The sequence below is a fragment of the Nerophis ophidion genome, linkage group LG17 (assembly GCF_033978795.1).
Source record: "Nerophis ophidion isolate RoL-2023_Sa linkage group LG17, RoL_Noph_v1.0, whole genome shotgun sequence".
Taxonomy (NCBI): domain Eukaryota; kingdom Metazoa; phylum Chordata; class Actinopteri; order Syngnathiformes; family Syngnathidae; genus Nerophis; species Nerophis ophidion.
In genome coordinates this window covers 14,476,121-14,491,743 of record NC_084627.1, presented here as the reverse complement: position 1 = coordinate 14,491,743, position 15,623 = coordinate 14,476,121, and the positions used below count along the sequence as shown (strand labels likewise).

The 15,623-nt window shown below is 37.8% G+C and overlaps 1 protein-coding gene across 1 annotated transcript in view; it reads left to right on the top strand.

Moving 5' to 3' along the window:
• ass1 (argininosuccinate synthase 1) overlaps positions 1-15,623 on the top strand; it is a 70,296-nt gene that overhangs the window by 16,972 nt on the left and 37,701 nt on the right. The window contains exon 9 of the mRNA XM_061876356.1: positions 14,770-14,860. Coding sequence (XP_061732340.1) covers positions 14,770-14,860 — 91 coding nt within the window. The remainder of the gene's footprint in view (positions 1-14,769; positions 14,861-15,623) is intronic.

Genomic DNA, 15,623 nt, shown 5'->3' with positions numbered 1-15,623 from the left:
TGTGCGAGTGATTTCATTCGAGGGATGTGGAGGGGCATTTGTTGGAGCATTTAGTCGATTAATGGCATTAAATACAATGAAATATTTATGGCGAGCGGGTCCAGAGTGGTAAAAGGATTAGAATACATTACCCTCGGCAATGATAGGCTGTGTTCACACTTGTTTTTTGATACCTGATCTGCCACATTTAGTCAAGTTCACTCACTGCCATTTTTTTTTTTTATCCATCCATTCATTTTATACCGCTTATGCCTTTGACCTCAAATTGCCCAGTAGAATACACCTCTTACAACTCTGCAGCCTTTTTTTCAAGGGACATTACTTTAAAATACAAACTTTGCAATCTATCTTTATACTTAACACTGAAAATGAGTCAGCACACAACTAGGGATGTGAGGATATAAAAAAAGGTTCACGATTATCAATTATTATCGCAGTATTGTTGAATGTGCTCAAAAAGTATTAAAAAAACTAAAATTGCTAAAATTACTAATTTTCATGTTTTGTGTTACTTATGCTTCACTGATAAGTGTTCTGGCGGGCGTTGTGGTGTCTTACTCTGTTCAACGGTCCTCGAACACACCGTAAAAGCACCTATGTGTCATATTCCTGCGAGTACAGGTGAAACAAAAAAAAATTGAATCGTTTGTTCATTCCAGCAATTAGATTTAGAAGGTGAAATTCATGAATGACGTAGGCTCTTAACATGTAAGTCAAGATATTTAAAGCCTTTTTTTTATATGTATATCATTTTGATGATTATGGCTTAAATCTTATGAAAACATCGAAAATGTTGGGTTTTCAAAAACTGTAAAACATGATCATTAAAACAATACCTTGACATATCTCACTTTGCATGTAATGAGTTTATAACATATTAGTTTCACATTTGAAATGAAATTGTTGAATTGGATCAGGGGTGCCCATTACGTCGATCGCGATCGACTGGTCGATCTCGGAGGGTGTGTCAGTCGATCTCAAGCCAGGCATTAAAAAATATACATAAAAATGAGCAATCATCAATCATACCAAGACTTCACTTTCGTCAGTTGTTTGACATTCTCGGCATCCGAGGATCTTGTGAGATGACGCTGGCTGCTGCGAGCTCATATTTAAGAAAAAAATCACTAACAGGGCGGACGCAGAGAAACACATTTTATTTCTAGAGACTCCGTACCTGCTGTCAAAACTCTAAAGACCGACTGCACAGTTCCTGTCTTCACCATAAAAGACCTGTTTCATCCTGCCTGTGCTAACAAAATAAGAGTCTCAGAAAGCTAGCGTGCACAAGCTAGCAAGCTACGGAGTTTGATGCCAATGTATTTCTCCCCCGCCCTCAGCGACCGCTTTCTCACTTGCTTGCCCACCCGCACACTCACTGACGTCACTCACCTGCTGCCAGACATTAAAGGGCCACACACATATGCTACTCTCATAACAAAGTGTTTAAAAACGAGTATGCAAGTTGGACAAATGAGATGCCAAATCCAACCACTTTCATGTGGTATTGGACAGAAAGGAGGACTTTTTTTTTCCTCCATTTGAAAATGCGGACGTTATCAGCACCACTGTCTAATTCCAATCAACGCAAGTCATCAGAATCAAATACACCAACTTATATTCTTGTCTTCATGAAAGAAAGGAATCTATGTGTGTTAAACATGCTTGTATTATCATTAAACACCATTAACTTGTTAACAAAAATGTCTCTTTCATAAATAAATAAATATAAATTATAAATAGGAATGAGGTAGATCTCCTCGACTTGGTCAATTGAAAAGTAGCTCACCTGCAGAAAAAGTGTGAGCGCCCCTGAATTGGATTGACTTCTGCACAATATTCAATTTTTTCCAGTTTCACTTGTATATCAATCACTCACAATTGAATGTCTTATATACTCGGTGTGTTTATACAAGTTTAAATTGGCATATTTTTTTCATAATGGGGAAATTAATTAATGTCTCTTGTTCTCATGTTCGCATTTAAGCTAGCGAGTTTGCGCCAGTCAGTCTGTGAGTTAATCAAAGTGCGGCTATCAATCACTGTTTTTAGATCATTTCGATTTAAAACGTTTATGGCAACCATAGGGAGTTTTACCGCGGTTATCAATAATCCCGTTCATTGTTACGTCCCTACACACAAGCATTATTATAGAGCACATGTCCAAATTGTGTCTTTGTGACTATTTACGGTCAGCTCTGTTGTAATCTGGCACTGCCCTTAAGCTTTTTGGTCATGGAATTCATCAGAGTTGCACAGGTTGTTAGTGGAATCCTCTTTTCTTCCTCCATGATGACATCACTGGTGGATGTTACACACCTTGCTCTCGTCCACCCCCCTAATTCCGTTTGAGGTTGCACGACAGGTGCTGAATTGGGCTCATGTCTGGAGGAGACACTATGGAAAGCGCTTTGAGTCACGAGAGAAAAGCACTATATAAATATAATTCACGTCATTTAACATACTTTGCAACTGCATCATCTTCAGCTTCTCCACCTGTCATCTTGGATACAAAACGGCCATGCGGCCCAGTTGCTCTGCTTCAGAATGTGGAAGTAAACATGTTGGAGTTCATAGTTCCCCCCCAGTGAAGCACAGCACCCGTGCAGCCTTAGACCATGACACTACCACCGCCGCCATCTTGGTAGTCATTTGTGTCGTCGAGTATTTTGCAGGCTTATGCAAAAGTCAGACTAGAATTAAGAATGTGAAATTGTAATTGGAGTTCATGAAATTGAATTGAGGTTGCAAATCGGAAGTAAAATTGCAATTACGATCAGTAGGTAGAGTCGGGATCAGACTGAGTCACACAAATAAATCTCGTTTTAACCACGCTACTACAAATCATTTCCTCGTTTATCGCTGGTGTTACGTTCCAGAACCCCATGGTTTGTTTCCGCAAAGCAGGCACAATATTTATTTTTTGATATATTATTATCATAATCATTTACATTTTTTTATAGGCCCTTCACGCAGCTTTCAAAGACAGTTATAAGCACTTCCTATGTTCCTAAAAGCACTTTTATATACCTACGTAATTTTAACATGGAAACGCAAATGTTTTCTCAAATATCAATGGTACTCAATGGTACTTTTTAAGTTCCTTTTGGGTTTATCTTTATGTTGCCCCAATGTGTGTATGTTGTGCTGTCATTTTGTGTTTGCACCGTTTTTATTAGTTAGTTAGTGGTCTTTCTAGTGGGGTTCAAGATTGAATCTATTTAACCATTAGCCACATAAAAGCTGCCAAATGCAAGATTCAAACCCTGTTTTAGATTATGTTCCATTTGACTGTTGATGAACCTCAACCTATTGTAATTACAGAAAATGTTGTCTGTACGGTGCAGAGTCTCCAGTAACGCGGACGCTGTTTCGATCTGTTGTGGTGAAGAAGGAGCTGAGCCGGAAGGCAAAGCTCTCAATTTACCGGTCGATCTACGTTCCCATCCTCACCTATGGTCATGAGCTTTGGGTTATGACCGAAAGGATAAGATAACGGGTACAAACGGCCGAAATGAGTTTCCTCCGCCGGACGGCGGGGCTCTCCATTAGAGATAGTGTGAGAAGCTTTGCCACTCGAGAGGCGTTCAAAGTAAAGCCGCTGCTCCTCCACATGGAGAGGAGCCAGATGAGGTGATTCGGGTATCTGGTCAGGATGCCACCCAAACGTCTCCCTAGGGAGGTGTTTAGGGCACGTCCGACCGGTAGGAGGCCACGGGGAAGACCCAGGACACGTTGGGAAAACTATGTCTCCCGGCTGGCCCTAGAACGCCTCGGGATCCCCTGGAAGGAGCTGGAGGAAGTGGCTGGGAAGAGGGAAGTCTGGGCTTCCCTGCTTAGGCTGCTGCCCCCGCCACCCAACCGCAGATAAGCGGAAGAAGATGGATGGATGGATGGAAAATTGAAAAATAAGAATAAAAGCATCTTCTGTAAAACAGATAATTTAGTTTAATGTATTCAGGGTTTCCCCGAGATTGCCACTATACATGTGGCGTGTGGGCGTGGCCAATAGGACATCTATGTATGACGTCATGATTAATTTATGATTGGCATTGATGCATATACATATATATTATCAATCAATCAATCAATGTTTATTTATATAGCCCTAAATCACAAGTGTCTCAAAGGGCTGCACAGCCACAATGACATCCTCGGTTCAGATCCCACATCAGGGCATTATATACATCTATTTTTCAAGTGTAACACAGAATACACTTTATGCTTCCCTCCCTGAATGTTGGAATTTAGTTTACCAAATGTGAAAAAAGTATTTTGAATTAGAGATGAAAAAAATAACTTTAGGTATTGATATTCTCCACAATGAAGTTACTGTAAAGCAAAGCACACTAAGGAAAGTACATCATAAATACACATGACCTGAATTTTTTTCCTCAAATAGAGCATAGACGAACATTTTTATGATAATTGAGATGTTTTTCAAACCTATTATGGCCAACAGTCCAAAACAGTACCTCCATTCACACAATATATTACTTGAATTTGTTTTCATGTAAAATAAACAGGTGTGGCATTTTTTATTTTACTGTGGCGGTGCGCCACGATCAATTACATGTTGGGGAAACCCTGGTATTATGACTTTAAATATGTGGGAAATGGCGGAACAGTACTGTACTGTAAAAAGGCTTTACTTTATGTAAGTGTTAATATGGTAGGGAATTGGTGTTTATTGTGTTTGTAAAGCATTTTTGGTATTCAAGCCAAAACCTTTTGTTAAAAATTACAAATGATTCCTGTTTCGAGGCTATAATGAGTTTAATTCCACTTTCTGTGATTCCAATTCAACATTCAAATTCCAACTCTTCAAATGAATTAAATTATGATTCCAAATTTGGAATTTTTGCACCAGCCTGTTGTATTGATAGTAAATAGGTACACTGACTGTTTTTCTATAGTATTGCTCCTTGAGTGTGAGTACACCCAAAAAGATCAGTGTAAACAATACAACATAGAAACATTTAAGAGCTATTTATTCGACATATTAAAGTATTATAATGAAGGTTTAAATGAAATAAGCATAGATTTAAAAGTAGCACAGGGCTGATTGACCCTGAAGGTCATCTGAAAGGGGTCATCTTGTTGCAGGTCTCTCCTAAAGTTACAGCCCTAAAGGCACCACCCTCCTCCACTCACCTGTGGCACAATAACCACCATACTCCCTGCACTTTACTTCCCGCCGCTCGCCAAAGCCAGATGAGGAAATGTCCAAATGGTCGCTCATATGTTCTCCTGTAGATAAGAGCCAGCGGGAGTTCAGGTTACTCTGCGATTTTAAAACACAGACTCCTTCCTGATAACACGGGAGCATGTAGCACAAAGGCCCTGTGACCTTTAGGACCTCTTTCTCCCCCATCTTGGAGCTGTGTGAAGACGCACGCCCGGGGATATTTCAACTTCCCACAAATTGTTGTCAGTAGTTTCCATAAAGCCTATAAAAATGACTTCACTGGAATTCTATAACCATGGTCATCTTGTCAAGGCTGCGGTTCCACACATGAGCAGTCGGAGGGCTGGGTGGGGGGGCGCCCTCAGGCAGCCTGACACTCGTCCCGAGTCATTAAAAACATCAGCTCACTCTTAATTACAGCCTTTATCAGTGACACGCTTTGTTCTCTGTGATGGGGAAGTGGATGGGCCAGCGCTCGCTGCAAATAGAGGAAGCGTAACCTCGAGGAAGTGGAAAGTCGTTTTGTGCGTGCAAAGATAACTGGAGAGAAAGAAGGAGGCTGCCTGTAGGCGAAGGAAGCGGTGCTTGTAGGTGTAAGTATGCACGTGAATGTGTGCTTTTGAAGCAAAGAGGTCAACGTTTGGCCCGTGCACTTGCATGCCTGGGGCGTGCGCCGTATGACCTGTAATACTTAGCTGTGTTTATTTAAACAACACTCTCAAAGGTAATTGCCTGATTGACTGAATGCCCTTTTAGGCCATTTTGAATCCAAATTAGTGCATTTTCCCCAATGCACTGTAATCAAACCAAGTCAAAACGGCCCGAGACGACTTTGGAAGATGTTTCTACACAATCAGCGCTAATTTAATTGTTTTAGTATGTCATTCAATTAAAAAAAAACAGAAAAAAAACAGTCCAAACCTAAATGGCATGTTGTTTTGTTAATGAGCGCTGTCTCAGTATCTACAATAGTAACTCATCTTACTAACTTGATTTGCTACGTGATGGAGCTCTTAACAGTCTCTACACTGCATAAACTGAAAGCTAAGAAAGATTAAATATCTCAAATAAGGGTGATATTTGCTTTTTTTCTGTCTAATAAGATAATTATTCTCACTAAGCAGATTTTATGTTAGTGTTTCACTTTTTTTAAGGGTTTTGGTCCTAAATGATCTCAGTACGATTGTACAGCTTGTTCCTGAGATTTTATGACCTATATTGAGTAAAACATGCTTGAAACTAGAATATAAACCGTTGCAAAGCTGTGTCATTAACACTCAAAACTATTAAACTACTTTTTTAAAGTAATAATTTCCTACTTCAAGCATAAAAAAAAAAATCATGATGCCGAGCGCATATCATTATGTCAAGATAATGGCACTAGCATATACTTAATAAAAGGTCTTATTTTTTTTATACCAAGAAAAGTGCACTTGCTATTAGTGAGAATATACTTATTTTAAGGTATTTTTGGGTTAATTGAGTTTAGCTAATTTTACTTGTTTTGGAAAGTCTTGACAAGTCAAATTTTCTTCTTCTATTGGCAGATAATTTTGCTTAGTTCAAATAAAATACCACTAATTTTTGTATTTTTTCTTCCTCTTGAACACTGATTTTTTGCAGTGTAATAATTTGCAATTTAAATAAATTAAACTTAGACAAACGTTTATGATCCACAAGGGAAATTTCTCCACACAGCACAGTTACAAAGGTTGGAAAGGATAAGGATGGAAAGGATAATGCACACACAGGCACAAAAAGTGGGCGTAAACAAAAGGTATAAAGTAGATTAAAAATGTACCTTCGTAGCAATGGAAAATATAACCTATATGTAATATTTACATAGTATATAATATTATTATATTATATTTTTATATAATATATACAATATATAAAAAAATCCCAATTACCATGTACAATATTACAGTACATGTAACAGCCGCTGCAAAAAAAGGAAGCATAAAATAAAGAGTAGTAGTAGATAAGATGGTATTGCTTGGTCTGTCATGTTTTTAATTTTCCTGAAGGAACTCTCCTGAAGGAATAAAGTACTATCTATCTATCTATGTTTTTGACAATTTTGTTTTTAATTAAATTCTCATGCTTGGAAAACAGTTTTGTTGAGCTTTAAGTGCATTAAACCGGATCTTTTGGTCGGCTCTTACGGGGTTTACTGTGGTATTTGCTACACTAACTTATATCAGGTGCTTGTAACTCAAATTTTTGCTTATAATTCAAAACAAAACAATCAGCCGAGAGACAGTTCTTATATCTCAAAACCTTCTTAAGTTGGGACACTCGCAAGATGAGGTACCACAGTACTACTGACGTGGTTTATTTTATGACACATTTTTGATCCCGTTAAAAAAAACAAAACACGTCTACAAACATCCTAAAAATAAATAGAATGGTATAATCAATAAATTATTAAAAAGTTTAGTTTTTCATCTATTTATAGGTAATTGTCATGAATTGAAACTATTCTGCATTGACCTTAATATAAGACCTTTCCTCTTGAAAAAGTGGGAATATCAAAAAAAAGTTTTTAATTTGAGGTTCAGAGAATTATACGCAGGAACCAAAACTGGCAGACTGGGACAAATTTTGTCCTGGACTTTTTGAAACTCACCGTATTGACAGTCAGAGCATTAAAAAGGCAGGAAACACATTTTTGGGTGTACATTAAAGTAGGATATACATAATTATTTGAAAATACAATACCCTATTTCCTGTCACATGGTGTTTTATTTTGAAATCTGTTTTGCAGAAGGAGAGCTGCATGTGTGCCAAAAACAAACGCTCTCCTGCCTTGTCAGTTTCAGCTGCTTTGAGTAAATAAATCCGCCTGGTCATTAAGCAAAGAAGCTTCAATTGCGTAACACCCCTAGGCTGCCCCCAGAGAATTACCTTAGTTACCCATGCAAGGTGCAGCTAAAAATAAAATTGATAAATTACAAATGTCTGTCCATCGTCGGCCCGTAATTGATCAGCCCACTGGGAAAACTCACTTTACTCCCATTGGTCAGTCCAAACATGAAAACAGGTGGTGCTGTATGACCTCTCCTCCGAAAGAGTTTGAGCCTTTCATCCTGTCACTCGCAGCAGTGACACAGTCAAAAAAAAGGTTTCTCAATTAGAGAAGTACGATAATATCGGACTTCCAATATTATCGGCCGAAAAATGCTTTAAAATGTAATATCGGAAATTATCGGTATCTGTTTCAAAAAGTACAATTTATGACTTTTTAAAACGCTCCTGTACGGAGCGGTACATGGACGTAGGGAGAAGTGCAGAGCATTTGCGTCACCCAGTCATACTTGTCAACCCTCCCGATTTTCCCGGGAGACTCCCGAATTTCAGTAGCCCTCCCGAAAATCTCCCGGGGCAACCATTCTCCCGGTTTCCACCCAGACAATAATATAAGGGGCGTGCCTTAAAGGCACTGCCTTTGCGTGCCGGCCCAGTCACATAATATCTATGACTTTTCACACACACAAGTGAATACAAAGCATACTTGGTCAACAGCCATACAGGTCACACTGAGGGTGGCCGTATAAACAACTTTAACACTGTTACAAGTATGCGCCACACTGTAAACCCACACCAAACCAGAATGACAAACACATTTCGGAAGAACATCCCCACCGTAACACAACATAAACACAACAGAACAAATACCCAGAAACCCTTGCAGCACTAACTCTTCCGGGACGCTACAATATACATCCCCCTGCTACCCTTTACCCGCCCCCTCCAACCCCGCCCACCTCAACCTCCTCATGCTCTCTTAGGGAGAGCATGTCCCAAATTCCAAGCTGCTGTTCTGAGGCATGTTAAAAAAAATAATGCACTTTGTGACTTTAATAATAAATATGGCAGTGCCATGTCGGCATTTTTTTCTATAACTTGAGTTGATTTTTTTGGGAAAACCTTGTTACATTGTTTAATGCATCCAGCGGGGCATCTCAACAAATTTAATCATAATAATGTGTTAATTCCACGCCTGTATGTATCGGTATCAGTTGATATCAGAATCGGTAATTAAGAGTTCGACAATATCGGAATATCGGATAACGGCAAAAAAAAAAACATTGTCGGACATCTCTAGTCTCAATGGATGAGTGGATGACTTATGTCGCTAATTTTCAAATAACGCTGTCTAGAAGCCAATACATATAACAATATTACTGATATTGACACAATTAAAAATCACACCAATTTTGTCTTCAGTCTTTTTCCAAAAATGGGTATTGAAAAAGACGAGTTAACTTATATTTGGGTCAAGACATTACTGCAGACATTTCGCAGCTTTCGTAGAACCTGGTAGCTGTCGACACTCTGGACAAGTACACCTCGACCACGGGTATTCAAACTTTTTTTTCTCCCAAGAAAGCAAACTTCCATAGTGTTTATTGAACATACCGCCAAAGTCTTTTAGGGTGAAACGCGACAACATTTCCCCAGCACATTGTGGTATTTTTGTCCCAGTCTGCCATGTTTGCATTTTAAAGCGAGACTTGAAACGCGGTGATTTAAGCGTCATTTCCGACCCATTGCGCCAAGGATGTTTTTTCACCGTGGTCCCCTTTTTCCCCTCTTCTCCCTTCCCTCCCTGCCACCTCTGCCTCTTTAGGCCCTGTTGGCTTCGATTGAAAACCAATGAGGCAAGTAATATGTGGAAAGATAGAAATTTACTTGCTTTAAGTTCATGCGTCAGGCTCTATGGGCCGCGTTTAGCACAACAATATGGCCGAGGCAGAGACTGCCAAAGGAGTTTCTCTGTGCTACATGATGGTGTGCTTCACGCACCATTTGCCACCAATACTCTCCTGCCCCCCCCCCACTCCCACCTCCTCTATCTCTACCTTTCCACCCACCCTCCACTCTCTCTCTGGGCCACGGCTTTGGGACAGTTCCACCTGCAGGGGGTTTCAATTGAAATGCATTGATCTTCAAACACTGGAAACAAGCCTATTCCCTCACTTTTTTTTCTTTTTCTATCCAACGACCCATAAGTTTTGTAGAATGCATGAATTTTAATATTCCAGTTGTTTTTTTTCCCTTTCTTTTTAGCAGAAACCACTTCCCACAAGCTTTACCATTAAGGGGTGATTAAAATTCACTCATACATTTGGTCTTAACGACAGAAACTGCTGTAAAAATATCATATGTATTAATTTTTTTACACTTCAAAGAGTCAACATTTAAAACTATTTCACCCTAAAACATACATATGTAATAAAGTAAGTTTTTACCCTTTATTTACATGATAAATCAAAGCTAAAGTATAACACGAGTGCTGTCAAATGATTATTTTGAAAAATTTGAATGAATAATAATTAATCACAGGTTATTAAAAAAAAAATTGTGCATAAGAGTGTCGTACGGGAAAAATGTTTAAATGTTTTACTTGAATGCACATAATTTATTCGTTTGAATTTTGATAACAATTTTATTTTAAGTCCTGTTGGGCTTTATTTTGAGGTGGAATTAGCCAGTAAGCACACCAGTTGGAGCAAACCTGGGCAAAATACGGCCCTTGGGCCACATGCGGGTCGTTATGTTTTTCAATACGATCCGGCCCTTTGGACGTTCTACAACATTTTTTTTAGACCTTTAACATTAAAACTGTCGCTGCCATTATGATGTGCAGTGCTGTTTTTAAATGAGCGTAAGTCTCGAACTTTTGAAAGTATTTCCATGGCTGAAATCTGCGCTTTTGAGTGTTATATGAGTTATTACGGTAATCTCAGACGAGGCACAAACCAGAGTGGGCGGGGTTTGTTTTCCGAGCCGCCAGTCCGAAGCGCTTGTGTCAAACAGATGCCGTAGCACATTTTTACGTGATAATATATCATATTGTAGGTGTTTATTACACTTTGCCTTCACATTTAGCTATTTTTGACATTTTTGTTGTGTTGTGCTTGATTGTAAAGGATACACAACTATCGAGAAGCAAAAGAGTGATGTTCAAATGTTGTTAATATTCAGTGTTTTATCGTTCACAGTTAATATTGTAAATCCCACTTTATTTTCATGTACATTTTGGGTGTCCTATTCAGTAAAAAACTGTAAAATTCTATTCCGTGTTTTTTGAGGTGGTCTGTCGTAACGTTTTTAGAACTCGGACATTGTGACTTTTGGTATTAATGTTCCTGAAAAAAAGAGACCCAGGTTTTTACAGCTAAATGTGTACATATCATTTATACACACATACACTTTGGCCACCGAGACACATTGTTTTTCTCTCAATGTGGCCCCCGTGTCAAAATATTTGCCCAGCTTTGAGTTGGAGTCTCTTCACCCATCTTTTTACTGATGTATGCATTGACCTCAACACTGATCGTATAACAACCAGCGCCGCCTTTCAGGTATCCATCCGCAGTTAAGGTGAAGGAGCATTTATGGTCAGATGAATTGCATGATCAATCCGTGTGATGATAAATACAATATTTTTTGTGGTTAATTACACGAGTAACTCGTTATTTTTGGCAACCCTAAAAAAACAATTTTTTTACACACACACCATGAGCTATGCATTAATTAGTCCAGTGGTTGTCAACGTTTTTTCAGTGATGTACCCCCTGTGAACATTTTTTTAATTCAAGTACCCCCTAATCAGAGCAAAGCATTTTTGGTTGAAAAAAAGAGATAAAGAAGTAAAATAAAGCACTATGTCATCAGTTTCTGATTTATTAAATTGTATAACAGTGCAAAATATTGCTCATTTGTAGTGGTCTTTCTTGAACTATTTGGAAAAAAAGATATAAAAATAACTAAAAACCTGTTGAAAAATAAACAAGTGATTCAATTATAAATAAAGATTTCTACACATAGAAGTAATCATCAACTTAAAGTGCCCTCTTTGGGGATTGTAATATCTGGATTTATTAACTTAATTCTAAACATTTCTTCACAAAAAAAGAAATCTTTAACATCGATATTATATTTGTAAAGGATTTTTGAATTGTTGCTATTTTTAGAATATTTTTGAAAAATGTCACATACCCCTTGGCATACGTTCAAGTAACCCCATGGGTATGCGTACCCCCATTTGAGAACCACTGCATTAGTCTGTATAAGGCGTGGAAATTTGCTGCATGCTTTGAATGGGAAACAATAGATATAAAAAATAAAAATAAAGGCCAGTATCAAAACTGAAATCTTACCATAAATGTTTGTTAGGATATGTGTACGATAAAACTAAAATGTTCAGTGGTTTCCAATGGCGTTTATAAATTTATTCAAGATTCAAGACCTTTATTGTCATTGAACAGTTGCCTGTACAACAGAATTAGCCAGCAAGGACACATAAGTGCAGGTCTTAAAAAGCGTGAAGTGTCAAGTGCACATTGAAATTGTCAAATACAAAGACATCATAGTTATCGAAATGGGGAAGGGGCTTCGTATAGGGTCCATTAGAAATTAAATAACAGTGAGTAGGTATTGCACATTCAGATGGAGATAATTCCTATTCACGCACACACATATACCCACTTACTTACACAAACACAACCACCACACATACACACGGCAACATGACCGTGTAGACACGCAAATGCAGTATACTCGCACACATGAAGCAGCTTTCATCGGGCTTTTAGAGTTGTGGAGAGAGCTCTTCATACAACTCAGCCAATTCCACCAGAATAAAGTCATATTTTTTATTCAGAAAAATACATTAATTTGTGAGAATGAATTTGTAATATTAATATAGAAAATACATTATTTTACTGGCATAAAGTAATAATATTTTCAGGAAAAAAATGTACTAAAGTAAAATAAACGTAATGTTGTAATATTTAGAAAAAGAAAACATGCTTAACGCACCCAACAAAATCAAGTGTGTTCACATAAAAGCATTTTGGAAATCACATAATTGATTTATTTATTTTACATATATATCACCCGCCAACATTAATGAACATGTATTCAATTTAATTGAAGGGTTCCCTTACATTAATTGGTAAACGTTTTTGTTGCATGCTTTGAATGAGCAACAGTAGATAAAAATTTAATTAAGGAAATAAAGGCCAGTAGTCAAAACTGAAATCTGAACACAAAGGTTTGTATTAGTTTGTTAGGATGAATGTAATATGAAAAAAATAACTTTTATAAATTTCGAATGTGTCAATTATTGTACATTTACAGTATTCATATAACACAGCCAATTTCACTTAAAGTAGGATAAAAAAACAACAACCATTAATTTAATAATAGGTCAAATTGTTATATTTTAAGAAAATATACCCAATACACATTACAAAGACCAGTGTGTTTACATGCAAAACATTAAAGCTCATAAGTCAATATCAATAGAAGCACTAACTTACTGTATCATTGAGGTAACATTATTTGGTAAAAAGTGAGACATTTTGCTGCATGCTTTGAATAGGAAACAGTAGTTTGAAATTTCTCATTTTATGTACCTTAATTCATACAACCCTTCCAAAACATTTTGAAAAAACCTCCCAAAAAAACAGAACATATCCAGTTAGACTCTGTTAATGGTTAATCTGGCTGTGCGATTCTTCCACTGTTAATCACTTGCCGGTGTTTAAAGTGCAGCCCATCAAAGGGATGTTTAGGTTAGTCCTTCTCCCCTCTCCTGTTCACTCTCATTTGGCATCTTTCAGGGTACTGAGGCAGAAAATGCCAGAGAGGGACGCAGTCAATTTTGGTGTTAAGTTAAAAGGAATGGAAAGAGATTTTGCACATTCGCTCGTTTTCACCTCACTGACGGGCCGATTAGTTATTGTATGATGATTCCGTGTCTGGTAAAGCTTTCCATTTAAATGCACTCAGTAGTTATTTTGCATAGCACCCCTGCAATTTGCCAGAGCTTTGGGAGGGGGGTACACTGCATCGGCCCTCGCCTCATCCCATCACTGTGTAATTGTTGGCGGGAGGCACGCATGGCTGGCACGCTCGTCAGACCGCCGCCACGCAAGTGTGACTCAGACAACTAGGAAAAACAAATATCTGTCAGCCAGTCAGTGCATTTTAGGTGTGTGTTTTGAAAGTAAAAGGCAGAAAATTGACAGTGGGGAAAAATGTCAAGAGACAAAAACGATGCAGACAAACACAAATATATATTTTAAATCACCACTCTCAAAATGTGTTTCTGTCCATTCACACAGAAGTATATTCGTGAGCTCAAATCACATTTATCCACCTTGCTTTGTGCGCTGGGAAGCAGAATAAAGCCATTCCTAAATTGTTCCTACAAGGTCAAAAAGATCACGGAAAGATGAAAAATCAAAAGCGAATGAGTCAACTTGAACTTGATGAATTTATTGATCGAGGGGTGTGTCTCATTACTTAAATTACTTCATACTATCCACTCAATTGCTCACCTATTATCTACCTTTCATTGTCATTGCAGGTATGATTAATTTCTTTCTCGTCTGTGCTGAAGTGGGGAGAGGAAAAAAAAAATGAAACATTGATTATTTTCTTGTCCTCATTCCACTCAACTTTTTCACGCCTCATCCTCTCTTTTCTTCAGCCCGTCACTTATTTTCTGTGATGAGGTTGGACAAAAAAGATTGTGTAAGTGACTTTTTGGTTTTGTTTTCCAGAACCACGCTCCAGCTGACCTCTATCTCATGACCAAGAACCCGGAAGATTCTCCCTCCACCCCTGATGTACTGGAGCTGGAGTTTAAGAACGGTTTGTGTGCTGCATGTTGACATTGTACTGATATAACATACTTTTATAGAAGCCACTTGTGTAGTCTGGCATCCAGCCCAAAAAAATTGCCTTTACAAAGATGATAATTGCTCTCTTTCTGCAGTTTTGATGAATTACGATGAAATTCTTCCCTGAGTGACAGGAAAAAAAACTCGCTTTCACCATGCCTAAATCATCTTTGAACAACCTGTGTTTTTTCAGACTGTTTTCCTTTGACAGTCCCTATAAGGCAGGGGTGTCCAAAGTGCGGCCTGGAGGCCATTTGCGGCCCGTGGATCATTTTTTAACGGCCCCACGGCACATTTTAAGAATACAATTGAAAAAAATTAAAAACATAAAAAGTGGTATAAAAGAGCAAACAGGTGAAATGTAACAAGAAATGCTTACTCTTATAACACAAAGCTGCCATGCAGGCTGTTTCTTTCTTTAAAAAATAATAGTAAATCAAAATCAATGTCATTTTGAATTATTGACCTATTCAAGGCTTTGATTACGTCACATTAAATTTTCCACTTTGAGATATTTTTGGGGGATATTTTGTGCTTTGCCAAATAAAAAAACGGAGCTGTTTTTTTTTAAGAAGGGCCTAAAACAAACAAACGTAAACAACAATAAAACTTAAAATTAACGGATGAATCTGAAGTTTATTTCGAGATTATTGTGCTGAAAGTAAACAGAAAAAAAAATTTATTATTTATTTTTAACACTTTAATGAGTAGTACACTTTTGGATCCCCAAATAT